A 14,984-nucleotide genomic window follows, 5' to 3' on the forward strand; every position below is an offset into this window, starting at 1 on the left:
TTTTGAGTATAAAACATATAAAAAACACATGAACAATACTGGAGCTACCGTATTAATTTTTAATCATAGAAAAACCTTATGAAAAGTAATTTCTATGTTGGTTGTTAACCATGCGTTTGCTTGAAACTCGTCCAATTTGAATAGTTAATAAATGAAAGCCAGTATTTCACTGAAGGTTCTTAGACCAAAATATATAGGATTATATAATTATAACTTGTGAAATACATCTTAAATTGAAGTAAGAAATCGAAAATGAATCAAATTACGTTTTTGGTAGAGTATTACAGTAAGTAAATATATGCCAAAGCTTGACAGGGAGCAAATTTGGTTCGGCGTATAAACCGAGTGGGATAAAGATAAATATATACTGATGCTTGATGGCAAATCTGTGGGTGCATACCTTCAATTTGAGACCTCAATCATGAAAATCGGTTGGGTAGAAGAGCCAAACAAACTCGGCAAAGAGAAACCAAATTTAACTTCCATAAGAAATACATGGGGAGCAAATTTCCTTTACGTATAAGCCGAGTGGGATTATAGAAACATATATGCCGATACTTGATGGCAAATCTGTGGGTGCATACCTTCAATTAGAGACCTCAATCATGAAAATCGGTCGGGTAGAAGAGCCAAACGAACTCGGAAAAGAGAAACCAAATTTAACTCCCATAAGAAATACATAGGGAGCAAATTTCGTTTACGTATAAGCCGTGTGGGATTATAGATACATATATGCCTATACTTTATGGCAAATCTGTGGGTGCATACCTTCAATTAGAGACCTCAATCATGATAATCGGTCGGGTAGAAGAGCCAAACGAACTCGGCAAAGAGAAACCAAATTTAACTCCTATACGAAATACATGGGGAGCAAATTTCGTTTACCTATGAGCCAAGTGGGATTATAGATCCATATATGCCGATGTTTGATTGCAAATCTGTGAGTGCATACCTTCAATTTGAGACCTCAATCATGAAAATTGGTTGGGTAGAAAAGCCAAACGAACTCGGAAAAGAAAAACCAAATTTAACTCCCATAAGAAATACATAGGGAGCAAATTTCGTTTACGTATAAGCCGTGTGGGATTATAGATACATATATGCCTATACTTTATGGCAAATCTGTGGGTGCATACCTTCAATTAGAGACCTCAATCATGATAATCGGTCGGGTAGAAGAGCCAAACGAACTCGGAAAAGAAAAACCAAATTTAACTCCCACAAGAAATACATAGGGTGCAAATTTCGTTTACGTATAAGCCGTGTGGGATTATAGATACATATATGCCGATTTGTATTAATTACATTTGTGTATTAATTAAGAGCGCAAATTAAGAGTACATCATTTCCACTTGAGAACCGTTTTAGATGGCAGCACAAAGCTTTAGCCAGCCATACATTTCCAGAGTGGCAATGACTGTTGAGCTCGTAATACACACAAGATTTTTCCTATCACCATAATTAACTTAAAACAGGACACACAGATTAACTATGTAGTTGTGTATAAAATGTCATTTACTCTAAAGTTATATCTTTGACTATTAATATAACTAGACATTCCATCCCCATGTAAAATTTGTTGCCAGTTTTTTTAACCAAAATCGTCGTAGTTGGTGTGAGCCATCAACAGATTGTGCTGATCTAAATTATGCCTACTGATTTCTGTTGTATACACAATCTTTTTTAACAATTCACACTAATGACTTAGGCTAGTGACTTAGGCCTATGGTGAGCTATAGCAACTGTCATGACCCATTAACTTCGGCACCAACAAAAAATAAGGTAGAAAATAGAGTTATTGTCACCAGAGCATTCGGTGACTGGCTCACACAACTACGTTCTTTTTTAACAAAACAATATGGCTACAGGTGGTCCATATAGATGGGACGTCTACTACAGTATCCAATAGTCAATGGTTATATTTGCTTTTTTAGGCTACCTATGTTGTTTACCCGATATTAGTGTTATATATTAACGCCAAAAGTAAAATCAGCTGATTGAGCAAGCGAGAATGAATAAAGCGGAATTGAGATATTTTGCATACTGTTTACAAGTGTGGCAATGTGATCATTCTATGAAGTGGTAGGAAAGGTTTTTTTTCCTGAGAGAAACAAAGCTGCAAAGTTTAAGGGGAAGCCTAGGAAGACTAATAAATGAAAACAAAATTGTTATGGCATAAAGTTGTGTATCAAGCAGTTATTATTTTAATGGATTATGATTGCATTTAGCTTCAAGAAACATAACTTTCAATATTCTATATTTTATGTACAATTTTATAGGTAGCTCAATCTATATTTAGCAAACTTAACTTCAATCTGTTCTAGATAAAGATTTAAATTATTTTTTTATGGTTTAACTGACCTCTGTAGCTGATGCAGTTGATTCTAAATTTTTGTTTGTAATCAGTATAGAGTCCTGTTTGGCTTCTTGAGACCAGTACGGTAGGCCTGGGTAACATTGTACAGATTTCATTTTCCGCATGTTTTAAGAAATATTGATTTAGAAATAATTGTTAATAATCCACCTTTAATTATTTTAATCACGTGTTTGACTGTATAAATGTACCAGGGGAAACTAACTTTACTACAGTCATATTCCCGTTGTAATATTGACCTAAGCTCTGCTGAACTTTTAAAGTTCTTAAGGTGGCTTTGGAAAGTAAATGATGTTGGGTTGCGATGGCGACAAAGTGGAAATTACTATGGCTACATTTGTTGTTTCAAATGCTAATACAGTGCCATAGTATTTTACACAGCGATCTCATGGAGATAGTCTTAACGACACAAATATAGAATTAGATATTTAAAAACGTTATTAAAAAGCTCTACGAGTGTCGTAAAAAGCTTTATTGATATATTTTCTTGTAACGTTTCTTTGATTTTGGTGGTTACAAATTATTACAAAATTGTTTGAGCCCTTACTTCTATGTCGTATATTTTACTAGAACCATATCTGACATTTTCAAAATCTTTCAATAAACCTTCCTGCAACTTTTGGTAAGAAAACTGTTTGGTTCAGTTTTTTTCTTTTTTTTATGAAAGCATTTTTTGAAATTCTAAAAATTAAATTGAAATGCCTAATTAAAAAAACTGTCATAGGTAATTATTTTTACAGACTAGTTTTCATAAAAGTCAAATTAGATTTCTTATAAAGCCAAGTTTGTTTTTAAATCCTCTAGTACAATTCATTAGTTATAGAATCAATCAATAGTTATAGAAACTGTAACTATCAATACTATAGTTATCAATGGTTACAGAAACTGATTTTTGTTTTATAATCAATGGCTGTACTAGCTTATTTCACTGTAACTTAAGAAAACTACCTTTTCTCTGTTCTTAATATGACTGTGCCGCCTTTATAAACCTAATTAAAGATTCATTAGGATTTTAAAAGAGGCAAAAAGTTAGTTCTACAAGTTAGTTAAGAAGAGTTACCTGAATAAGTTGCCAGCCTTTTCTTTTAGGTTGTGTTAGTGTAAGTCAGTTAAGTTATCACCCGATAAACATACCTATAAATTAAAACCGACAACACTTTATTATACAACTACCAGGATAATCATCCCTACACATGGTGTTCCTGATCATGAGTTCCTTTTTTCACATTCTCTCTCATTTTCAGTGTCAGAGTCTGGGCTGCCGAGTCCGTTGCATCAGGCAATAACGGCTCCGGACTCGTCTACTGCAGGTGAGACAAACTTTATCCCTACCAGAGTTACTGACCACTTCACCTCTCACCGCTTCAAACACCCCCCAAAACCCCCTAGGTTCTGGCCCCGTGAGTAACTTCTCTGGTTTCCCCCTTTTCAAATTTTGCTAGCCAAATTGTACATTACACTATTTCTTGTTTTAATACAAAATCAATTAAAGAGTATTTGTTAATTCAGATATTATCTTGCATGACTTCTAAAAGTTATAGTCCTTTCTGTAGATTTTTGTTCTACCTTTTCAATCTTGCCTGAAAATGTTGTTGTTACTGGTATTTTGTTCTGATGAAAAGTCAATGAAACAGTAGTTATTGAGTCAGGTATTATCTTCTTTGATTCTGTCTGATCTTACCTAGCATGACATCTTTGAAGCTTCTGACTTTGTGTGTGACGGTTCCTATTCAAATTCTGCTGGCAAAATGTTTTGTGTTCCACCAATTAATTGTTTTGTTAGAATGTATGATCACAGTAGCTAACAGTATTTTTTGCTGCTGCTTCAGATATATAATCTTTGTATACTTCTTTTCTTACCATCCCATACTTTTAAAATCTGATGGTTATAGGTGTTTATTCTAAACCCAAAGGCTTTTTTTGCCATTGCAATAGTTTTCCTTGTAAAAGTACACCGTGTCCCAAAAAAAACTGAACAATTTTAAATTGTTATATAATACGTCCAGGCATATCTAGTCTACTTTGAAGGTGATCATATGATAACTGAGCTCATGAAGTTTTGTTCAATATCAATTGTAACTATCAGCTGATTCATTGTTGTCGCTTGAAACTTGAAATTTAAAAATATTGCCCTGTCATTAAGCAGGCACCATGAGCGCACGAGAGAAAGCGCAATGCGTTGAGTGGTACATTCAAAGTAAGTCAGATATTGCAGTGCAAAGAACATTTAGAAGACGCTATATGGTCGACGTCCTCCATCACGGAACAGCATTCGAGCCTGGTATGACAAATTTATGTTAACTGGAAGCTTACAACATTTAAAAGGTAAAAGTAGGCCGAAAATCCAAAATAAATTGATTGAAAACGTGCAACAATTATTTCTTCACGACCCTCGAAAGTCTATGGCGAGAAATAAAAGTAACGCTCAAAAAATGCCGATGATTTTTCCCGAAGGTCGCGCTAAAAATGCCGAGCGCGATCTGGCGATTTTTAGGTTAAAATTTCGTAAAAATCGAATTTTCGATATTTCGACCAACGAAAATCGATGTATCGCATCTAGTAACTTTCGACTCAATGTTAATATATGGGTTAAAAGAATCCGAGTATCCATTCGGTTGTTATGACAACTGTTCGATCATTACGAAACGTCCGGTCAGCCGGACGTTGGCACTTTTGGCTCGTTTTAAAAATGTCCGGTTCCCCGGATGTTGGCACTCAAAGGGTTAAATTTCAAATTTGTCAAAATTATAAGTTTATAAGACAGAAGTTTCCGATGTCCGAGAATTGAGGCAAAGAATAAATGCAGCAACATTACTGACGAAATGCGCCATAGAGTGTGGGCTGAATTGGACAGCCGTATTGACTATCTTTCTGCCAACAATGGCAACCATGTTGAAATTCACCAACACATATGATATCAAACAAAACTTAGGAATATTTGTGTCAGTTAAAATGTAATTAGGTTATCGTGTGATTGTTAATAAACATTTTATAAGTAAATAAAATTGTTCAGTTTTTTTGGGACACGGTGTATATCTAAAATATAACAGAATTTCACGAATAAATAGAAAGGACAGAACTGTATTTGTATTGGAGACCTCCCTTTCAATGAAATATGTTTAATTAGGTACTGGTATTTTTATGCTTGTAAAAACTGTTGTAAAATTAGTTTTACGCCCTCTTTAACCAATTAAATATTTAGTCTGTTTTGTCCCTTTTAAATGGGTAAAAAAAATTTTTGTTGTAAAAAATTGCAGAACCTTTGTTAAGAATCAATGCTACAAACAGAATATTTCTATCTATTTCGGTTTTAAATACAGATTTGTTTCAAGACTTAATTTACACACTGTATAATAAATTCTTGTAGTTCAGAGTATTGAGTTTTGTCATACATTTTTGTAGCATGTATTGAATCTTTTAAAAACAATGCAGGCATGTCATATTTGTAAAATTGTTCTATTTACTTCAATTATTTTGTTTGTTTATTTGTAGTTTTTAGTAATTAATTGTAATTTTGTTTTACTATTCATGACGTAACAACTGAGAATCACAACATGCAGTGTTAAACGCTAATTTTAGTGTAAACCTTCTTTTAAAAAATCCCAAGTAACATTAATAGACAAGGTGGTATGGTTCTTTATCCCGATTAGTATTTGCTCATAAGGAGCAAATTCTTATCTAGCATTATGATAAATTGGGCATTTGTCAGGCACCTGTGTAAAATTTCATAATTACTTTCTCCTAGAGATTTTTTTTTTTCAATCAATGTGCAAGTATTCCTAGAATCTGTTAAATGTTAACGTTACACATAAGTTTACAGCAAATTTGTTACATTTACCACACTTGGCAGTTTTTAAAGTTTGTGTGTTTATCTGATGATGATTTGCTCTGCAGTTGCCACTTCGTCTGTGGTACCGTCGTTACCCGTGGAGGAGAGAGAGGCAGGACCTCATTGTTGCACTAACTGTGGGAGGAGCTACGATAGTGATATCAACTCTAGGATAGATCGCCTTTCCAGGTTGGTAAATGTAGAAGCTACTTGGATGTCTAAGATGAGATATTTAATCTATCATTGTTTGACAAATTTCAAACTTTTCTCCTTCACCTGCAATTCAAACTGTTCGCAAAAGCTAAAGTCTGTATTGTACGTCAACCTATAAGCTGTAATAATTTTTTTCTCACAGTTCTAATTTGATGTATCTAATCATAACTTTAAATGGGTATAGATAGATGAACAATATTAGTGAAACATTAAACAAATTTTAGTGCTTTCCTGATTATCTACTGCACCATATGGACTAAGTTCGTTAAAAAAAAATTCTCTACTTTGCCAGAAATCAGTCTTCCTTTACTGTAAAGGGATAGTAACCCTGAAGTAGAGTTACTTATTCATTAATTTCTACTCTGATTTTTCCTTCTAGACATTTAACATCATTGGAGCAATCGGTGGCAACAGATGTAAGACTGATTTTGGCGTTGTTACGGCAGCAAGGAATGAAGACTTCTGGTTCCTTACCAGAAAACCGAGAGGTAAGATTAACTTTATATGAATGATGTAAACAAAACTAAACCTACAGTAACAATTAAACATACAAAATCTAGAATATTACTATTACAGCGTCTAACATTTTTTTATTATTAATTTATCACACATTTACACATTTACCGACATTACAGAAATCACCTTTCTTTTCTAAATTCACTTTCCTAGGAGAACTAAAAAATTCTTGTATTGGTTTACCAGCCTCTTTGAACTATATCTTAATCTGGCTGGCTGAGTGGAATATGTCATTACGGTAGTGTAAAATCTTGGAAATGATAAAGATGAAGTCAGTTTACCAAAACATCAGTTCAATTGTCACAAAGCCCGATCCTCATCTCTAATCCAAGTCAGCACTACAACACTAAAAATCTGCCTGGATAAGCTTGGAAAGTACACAGTTATTTACATTTACTCCGTGATTTATTGTCTGAGGTTCGTCCCGACAATCGCATGGCTCAATTCAGGACACATCCCCAATTTCACCTTCAGGAATTACACTTACAGTGCCATCATCATTAGTCTACAAAACCGCGGCTTGCTTGTTGAGTTTGTTTGTTAAAGTTTTTCCAAAGATGTCTCGTCACCTAAAACGGTTTGATATGTTTTACCATGGACAAAAAGAATTAAATATAGACCGTCAGCTGTGCTGCGGTTACCATAGGTTCTGGCGCACACCGCTTGGAGCACCACGGTAGTTACGGCGTACGCGCTACGTAAACTACAGCGGTGTGCGCCGGAACCTATGGTAACCATGGCAACCGCAGCACGGCTGACAGTCTATATTTCATTCTTTTTGTCTATGGTTTTACTCTTCAGGAGAAGCTGCATGCCACCTAAATTGCTGTTTTTGGATAAAAAAAGAAGGGAAATTTCTTGAAATGGATTCAAATTCTGTTTCAGGCATTGTGGTCGGAATCAAGTTCCAGACCAAGGCCAACCACAGTCCAAAGAAGCTCAAGCGTTCCACAAAATGGCCGTAGTATACATTCCTCAACCCCTCTGTGCAGGTGACTAACCAAACTAAATCATATATCTAGCACTAAAACTGTTTCATCCCTTTATCAAATCATTTAACTGCACACACTTTTCGTTATAATGCAGTACCAAAAATTACTAACCTAACAAGGTCTTTACAATTAACTGCAGGGAAGCGAAGCAAAATTATAAAACGTTTAATCTTCGGATCATGACCAATTCATTGAACTAGCAAATACCCCTGCCGCAGTAAACCTGCAGACTAAGCCAATTTCCCTTGATAGGATTTTTACTCAAATCGATATAAATAAATATGTCCTTGAAGTTGTCGGATTAATTCCCGATTTAAAAACAAGAGCAATTCAGAATGTAAGGAACGTTTCGTTCTGATGCTGCTAGGCGCACGCCGATTTTGTACATTTTGATGTGTGCACACTCAGCACACTCAGCAAATCAGTATCAGTCCGCGTCCAGCCATAACAATAGGAACATCCTCGCGCTACCCGTTTTTTTTTTTTTTTTTTTTTTGCAATTGAAAAACCCTGCCAGTTGTGAGGTGCGGTCAGTGATACAGTTTTTTTTTTCCAAAAAACTTAAAACCGATAAGACATTTATCGGCAAGTGTGTGAAGTTTATGGAAACAACGTAATGAATTAAAGTTCTGTGCAAAAATGGTGCATCTAGTTTAAAAATAGCCAAACTGACGCTCATGAGTCATGACGAAGTGAAGAGTGGACGCCCGAGCATTGTGACTGATGGAACTGGTCCCTAAAGTTGATGAATAGGTTCGCAAAAACCGCCGATTCACGATAACGGAGCTTTCGCTTTGTTGTGTGACAATTTCCAACACCAAAGTCCGTGAAACTTGAGGGAAACAAAGCAAAAACCTTTGGTGGTTTCGCGAACCTTTTCATCAACTTAATCCACTATTTTTTATTTATGGTCTAAAAAATGGCTTAAAAGAATTGCAAAATATTATATTCTGGATATTAAAAATGTGAAAACCAATTTTTAACACCATAAAATAACAACCGGTGGCCCTAATTTGGGGCTAAGCCCCTCTTACCCCTACCCACCGCCATGCTCTCGTCTTGTACTCCTCACACATACTCCTCTTTCTCTTTCTCTCTCCTCTCTCTCTCTCTCTCTCTCTCTCTCTCTCTCTCTCTCTCTCCCTCTCTCTCTCTCTCTCTCTCTCTCTCTCTCTCTCTCTCTCTCTCTCTCTCTCTCTCTCTCTCTCTCTCTCTCTCTCTCTCTCTCTCTCTCTCTCTCTCTCTCTCTCTCTCTCACTCCATTCCTCGATCATCCTTTCCTTTTGCTAAAATACCCAGCCTGGTAAAAAGCCGGGGGAAAAGCTTCTGCTGTGGAGAATCAAGTCTTCTCTACAGGTATTCACACTTTTATCGCCGCTGAATTTACTGGTTTGATAAGCCCAGTAGCCATGACTCCTGCACTTGTTCACAAAATCTGTGTGATTGTGGGTGATGATAATGATGCCTCCCTGATAGCAGGGAGATGTTCACAATTATGATGTTGACGAATTCGCTGTGATAGCGGGAAAGTTACACCTAAGAGGTGAGGCTGCTCAGGTTATTTTAGTCTAGCGCCACAAGGTTTAGTGTCCTTAGTCCGGTACTGGCGGTACTGGTCATTAGGATTGCTGCAAGGCATCCGAAACCTCGACCAGTTCACCAATAACTTGGTCATCTCCCGATGACCACGTTCTAACAGTGTATTTAGATGGTGGAATCTCAGTAATCTCACCTTAGTTAAGTTGTGAAACTTGTTCAATATTTACATGGAGATTCTTTCACACTTTTCTAAAGCACCACTTCCAGTGCAAAAGCTTATTGTATCTCACAGTTTTCTTATGATTTCTGTCCTTGTTTTCCCAGGGGTTCCACTCAAGAAGAACCGCAGCCGGAGGGGGCAGTGGGGGACACAAGATGGCCACCTTGTTCCTCCCCCCACCAACAGGCTAGTGTCATTCCACGAAGAAGTCAGTCTCAACCTGTAGACGTCTCACAGGTTAGCACTTAATCTGATTTTGTCTACAAACTGATATTGATCAACTTGTTTCATTATCATAATAAAAAAGATTACCCACTGATCATTTAAGTTTTTTAAAATTTCAATTATACAGAGGAACCTTGATACAAATCTCCCTTGATAAAATTTTCCAATCTCATATATTTAAAAAATTTTGTTTTTATTTTCCGAGTTCGTTTGGCTCTTCTACCCGACCGATTTTCATGATTAAGGTCTCAAATTGAAGGTATGCACGCACAGATTTCACATCAAGCATCGGCATAGATTACTCTATATTCCCACTCGGCCTATACCTAAACGAAATTTGCTCCCCGTGTATTTCTTATAGGAGTTAAATTTGGTTTTTCTTTTCCAAGATCGTTTGGTTCTTCTACCCACTTATTTTCATGATTGAGGTCCCAAATTGAAGGTATGCATAACAGATTTCACATCAAGCAACGGCATAATATTAATCTACAGTCCCACTCGGCTTATACACAAACGAAATTTGCTCCCCATGTATTTCTATGGGTCATAATTGAGGTCTCAAATTGAAGGAATGCACGCACAGATTTCACATCAAGCATCGGCATATATTTTTCTACTGTATTACTCGATCAAAAAACATAAATTTGATTTATTTTCGAATTCTTACTTCAATTTAAGATGTATTTTACCAGTTATAATTGTATATAATCCTATATATTTTGGTTTAAGAACCTTTAGTGAAATACTGGCTTTCATTTAAGCTATTAGTTATTCAAATCGGACAAGTTACAAACAAACACAAGGAGAACAACAAACATAAAAATTATTTTTATAAGGTTTTCTATGATTATAAAAATCAATAAGCTCCAGTATTGTTTGTTTTTTTTTTATATGTTTTAGACTCGAAATAGCCAGTAAATTATAGGGATTAATTTGAGCTATTGATTGTTTGAATCAGTTAAGTACAAGATACTGTATTGCTCAATATATGATATTTATTATATTGAATTTTAGCCTCCTGATCACAGTTAAATACTAAATAATGGTGTAAATACCTGCATTCATGTGATCAATTAGTTGCTAAATTGCAACCGGTTTCGACTCACAAAGGAGTCATCGTCGGGCCAGTACAGATGTCTTCTCGCTTCATTTGAAGGTCGTCAATTCATGATAAATAAATACATTTAACACGCACACGTACACGAACATAAAAACAAACATTTAGGCCTAAAAACGAAAGATGATACAATACGGTAACGGGACACGACGTGATCGGGCGGGGGTTATGTCTAGACTGCCGGTCAGGATCAGCGTGGTCAGTGATGACGTCGTGCCTGGATTTCCCGATCAGCTGATAACTTCATTCACAGCTGTCCCTTGCGCTAGTATCTTGATTGCAGTGTCGTAAATGTAATTTGATTGAAATGAAATCTTGTCATTGATGATGTTTTGGCTGTCAAATTTAACGGCCCTATATATTTCGAATTCTTCCAAGGTGTTTGTATTAAATCGGTCATTTGGGAGGTGTAGGATTTTCATGTTATTATCAATATTAGTGTAATTGTGGTTGTGAGAAATCAGATGTTCTGCGAAGGTCGAGGTCTGTGCCGCTGTAGTTCTTTTCGGTAGATGTTCTTTAAACCTTTTGTTGAAAGAACGGGATGTTTGGCCTATATAATATTTTGGGCAGTCATTACAATTGATTTGGTAAACTCCTGTTTTCTCAAAGGTTGCAGTAGGTGTCTGGGGACGATTTTTTAATAAAGAACCTAGTTTATTATCAGTTTTGAACGAAACTGTGATTTTATTGCTGTTCATTATATTTTTAAATTTAGTGCTGAGAAACGAACCATACTTCGCAGAAACATAGGTTTTCTTTTCTTTATTTTCGGGTTTTTTATTTTTATGCTTGGAAATCAGTTTATCAATCAGGTTGCTTTGGAAACCATTGGAAACAGCTATATGTTTGATTGTATTGATTTCTTCGGTATAATCTATTGTGTTCATTGGTATGGAGAGGAGTCTATGGACAAAACTGTTGTAAGCTGCTAATTTTTGAGAGTATGGATGATGGGAATCTGCGTGGATGGTCTGATCTGTACTAGTTGGTTTCCGATATATTTTGAATGTGAAATTGTCATTTTTCTTCGTTATTGTCAAGTCCAAAAAATTCAGGCTATTGTTGGCCTCCTCTTCTAATGTGAATTTAATATTTTTATGCATGTTACACAAGTAATTGTTTAGCAGAGAGAGCTGTCTGTTGTTACCATTAAACAGAACTATGGTGTCGTCCACGTATCTGTAATAAAAGATTATCTTATCTTTGTAACGATTATCTGAGGTAAACAAATGTTTGTTTTCGATGTGGTTGAGGAATATCTCGGCCATAATACTAGATAGTGGAGAACCCATTGCTAGCCCATCTTTCTGGTTGTAAAAGTTATTTTCAAATTTAAAATAATTCTGTTTCAACACTATTCTTATAAGTGCTATGAGCTCGTTTACTGCTTGAAGGGGTAGCTTAGAGTGTTTATGTAAATTCTGTTCCAATATTTCTACTGTTTCCTGGATCGGGACATTTGTGTACAAGTTCACTATATCAAAAGATGCTAGTTTCATATTGCTTTTTATTGGTTGTGCCTTAATATTGTTTACTAATTCTATACTATTTTTAATGCTATGGTTGTTTTCCAACACGATCTCGTTCCTGATTATTTTGTCCAGTTTTTTTGCAATTTTGTAGGCGGGCGATGGTATGAAATTTACAAGGGGTCTGATTGGTACATCTGGCTTATGGATTTTCGGAAGTCCTCTAAGAATGGGTGCTTGGGGGTTGGTTACTTTCAGGGACAATATTTCATTAGCTGATAATAAATGTTTACTGTTAGAGATGGCTTTGTTTATTTCCTTGGAATTTTTGGCTGTGGGGTCCTTATCTAAGAGCTCTATTACATTGGTTTTATTCATAAAGTCTTTTACTTTGTTTACATATCTGTCGTGATACATTATTACTATGGAGTTGCCTTTATCGGCCTTAGTTATCAGGGCATTATTTTCAGCAAGTTTGTTCTTTATGCTTGTCATAATATAATACCTAACTAATAATAAAAGTAATAAACATAATACCTAACTACGTAAGAGTCAAAGTTAACAGTAAGTCTAGAGCAGCACTTAAAGCCAAAAAGTTGGCTGAACATAATTGGATTAAAAATGAAATTAAAAGTCTCTATTTCAAGAAAAATGTCCTTAACAAGTTAATGCTCAAGAAACATTTAGAGCTTTTAAACAGTATTCACGCTTCACAACAAAACAATGTTTTCAATGAAATCGAACAGCAGGTCTTAAGGAAAATTCTGGTAAAAAGAAAAACACAAAATAAAAAGATTCGTAACCTAATTGAAAGACAGCATACCAAAGAATTCATAAAATGTTCACACACATTTTTTCAGAGAGTAGTAAACCAAACAAAAATCGAATTTAATGATGATGAAGTTGCCTTGCTAAATAAAGGATTGAATTTCAATTTACCAAACAATAAAAAGTCAAGCCTAGTTCATGAACTATTAGACATTGAGTCATCCATTAAAAGTATAAAATATGACGAAGTAAGAGATTCCACCCGCATTTTAATAGGAAACAGAGCAAAACACATTCTTAGAAATAAATCAAACACACGGAAACAGCACTTAAAATTCAGACCCGTGCAACGTACCTTGACAAGCATAAAGAACAAACTTGCTGAAAATAATGCCCTGATAACTAAGGCCGATAAAGGCAACTCCATAGTAATAATGTATCACGACAGATATGTAAACAAAGTAAAAGACTTTATGAATAAAACCAATGTAATAGAGCTCTTAGATAAGGACCCCACAGCCAAAAATTCCAAGGAAATAAACAAAGCCATCTCTAACAGTAAACATTTATTATCAGCTAATGAAATATTGTCCCTGAAAGTAACCAACCCCCAAGCACCCATTCTTAGAGGACTTCCGAAAATCCATAAGCCAGATGTACCAATCAGACCCCTTGTAAATTTCATACCATCGCCCGCCTACAAAATTGCAAAAAAACTGGACAAAATAATCAGGAACGAGATCGTGTTGGAAAACAACCATAGCATTAAAAATAGTATAGAATTAGTAAACAATATTAAGGCACAACCAATAAAAAGCAATATGAAACTAGCATCTTTTGATATAGTGAACTTGTACACAAATGTCCCGATCCAGGAAACAGTAGAAATATTGGAACAGAATTTACATAAACACTCTAAGCTACCCCTTCAAGCAGTAAACGAGCTCATAGCACTTATAAGAATAGTGTTGAAACAGAATTATTTTAAATTTGAAAATAACTTTTACAACCAGAAAGATGGGCTAGCAATGGGTTCTCCACTATCTAGTATTATGGCCGAGATATTCCTCAACCACATCGAAAACAAACATTTGTTTACCTCAGATAATCGTTACAAAGATAAGATAATCTTTTATTACAGATACGTGGACGACACCATAGTTCTGTTTAATGGTAACAACAGACAGCTCTCTCTGCTAAACAATTACTTGTGTAACATGCATAAAAATATTAAATTCACATTAGAAGAGGAGGCCAACAATAGCCTGAATTTTTTGGACTTGACAATAACGAAGAAAAATGACAATTTCACATTCAAAATATATCGGAAACCAACTAGTACAGATCAGACCATCCACGCAGATTCCCATCATCCATACTCTCAAAAATTAGCAGCTTACAACAGTTTTGTCCATAGACTCCTCTCCATACCAATGAACACAATAGATTATACCGAAGAAATCAATACAATCAAACATATAGCTGTTTCCAATGGTTTCCAAAGCAACCTGATTGATAAACTGATTTCCAAGCATAAAAATAAAAAACCCGAAAATAAAGAAAAGAAAACCTATGTTTCTGCGAAGTATGGTTCGTTTCTCAGCACTAAATTTAAAAATATAATGAACAGCAATAAAATCACAGTTTCGTTCAAAACTGATAATAAACTAGGTTCTTTATTAAAAAATCGTCCCCAGACACCTACTGCAACCTTTGAGA

The 14,984-nt window shown here is 35.3% G+C and overlaps 1 protein-coding gene across 1 annotated transcript in view; it reads left to right on the plus strand.

The window, feature by feature from the left end:
* Nucleotides 1-14,984, plus strand: part of LOC128989012 (potassium voltage-gated channel subfamily H member 2-like) — a 412,396-nt gene that overhangs the window by 391,983 nt on the left and 5,429 nt on the right. Inside the window, exons 26-30 of the mRNA XM_054410865.1 lie at nt 3,619-3,774; nt 6,269-6,392; nt 6,796-6,904; nt 7,818-7,924; nt 9,788-9,920. Of these exons, the coding sequence (XP_054266840.1) occupies nt 3,619-3,774; nt 6,269-6,392; nt 6,796-6,904; nt 7,818-7,924; nt 9,788-9,920 (629 nt within the window). The remainder of the gene's footprint in view (nt 1-3,618; nt 3,775-6,268; nt 6,393-6,795; nt 6,905-7,817; nt 7,925-9,787; nt 9,921-14,984) is intronic.

This window comes from Macrosteles quadrilineatus, unplaced genomic scaffold (genome assembly GCF_028750875.1).
Source record: "Macrosteles quadrilineatus isolate MER2022 unplaced genomic scaffold, UCM_ALF_1.0 Scaffold_3__2_contigs__length_128488019, whole genome shotgun sequence".
In the NCBI taxonomy this organism is placed as follows: domain Eukaryota; kingdom Metazoa; phylum Arthropoda; class Insecta; order Hemiptera; family Cicadellidae; genus Macrosteles; species Macrosteles quadrilineatus.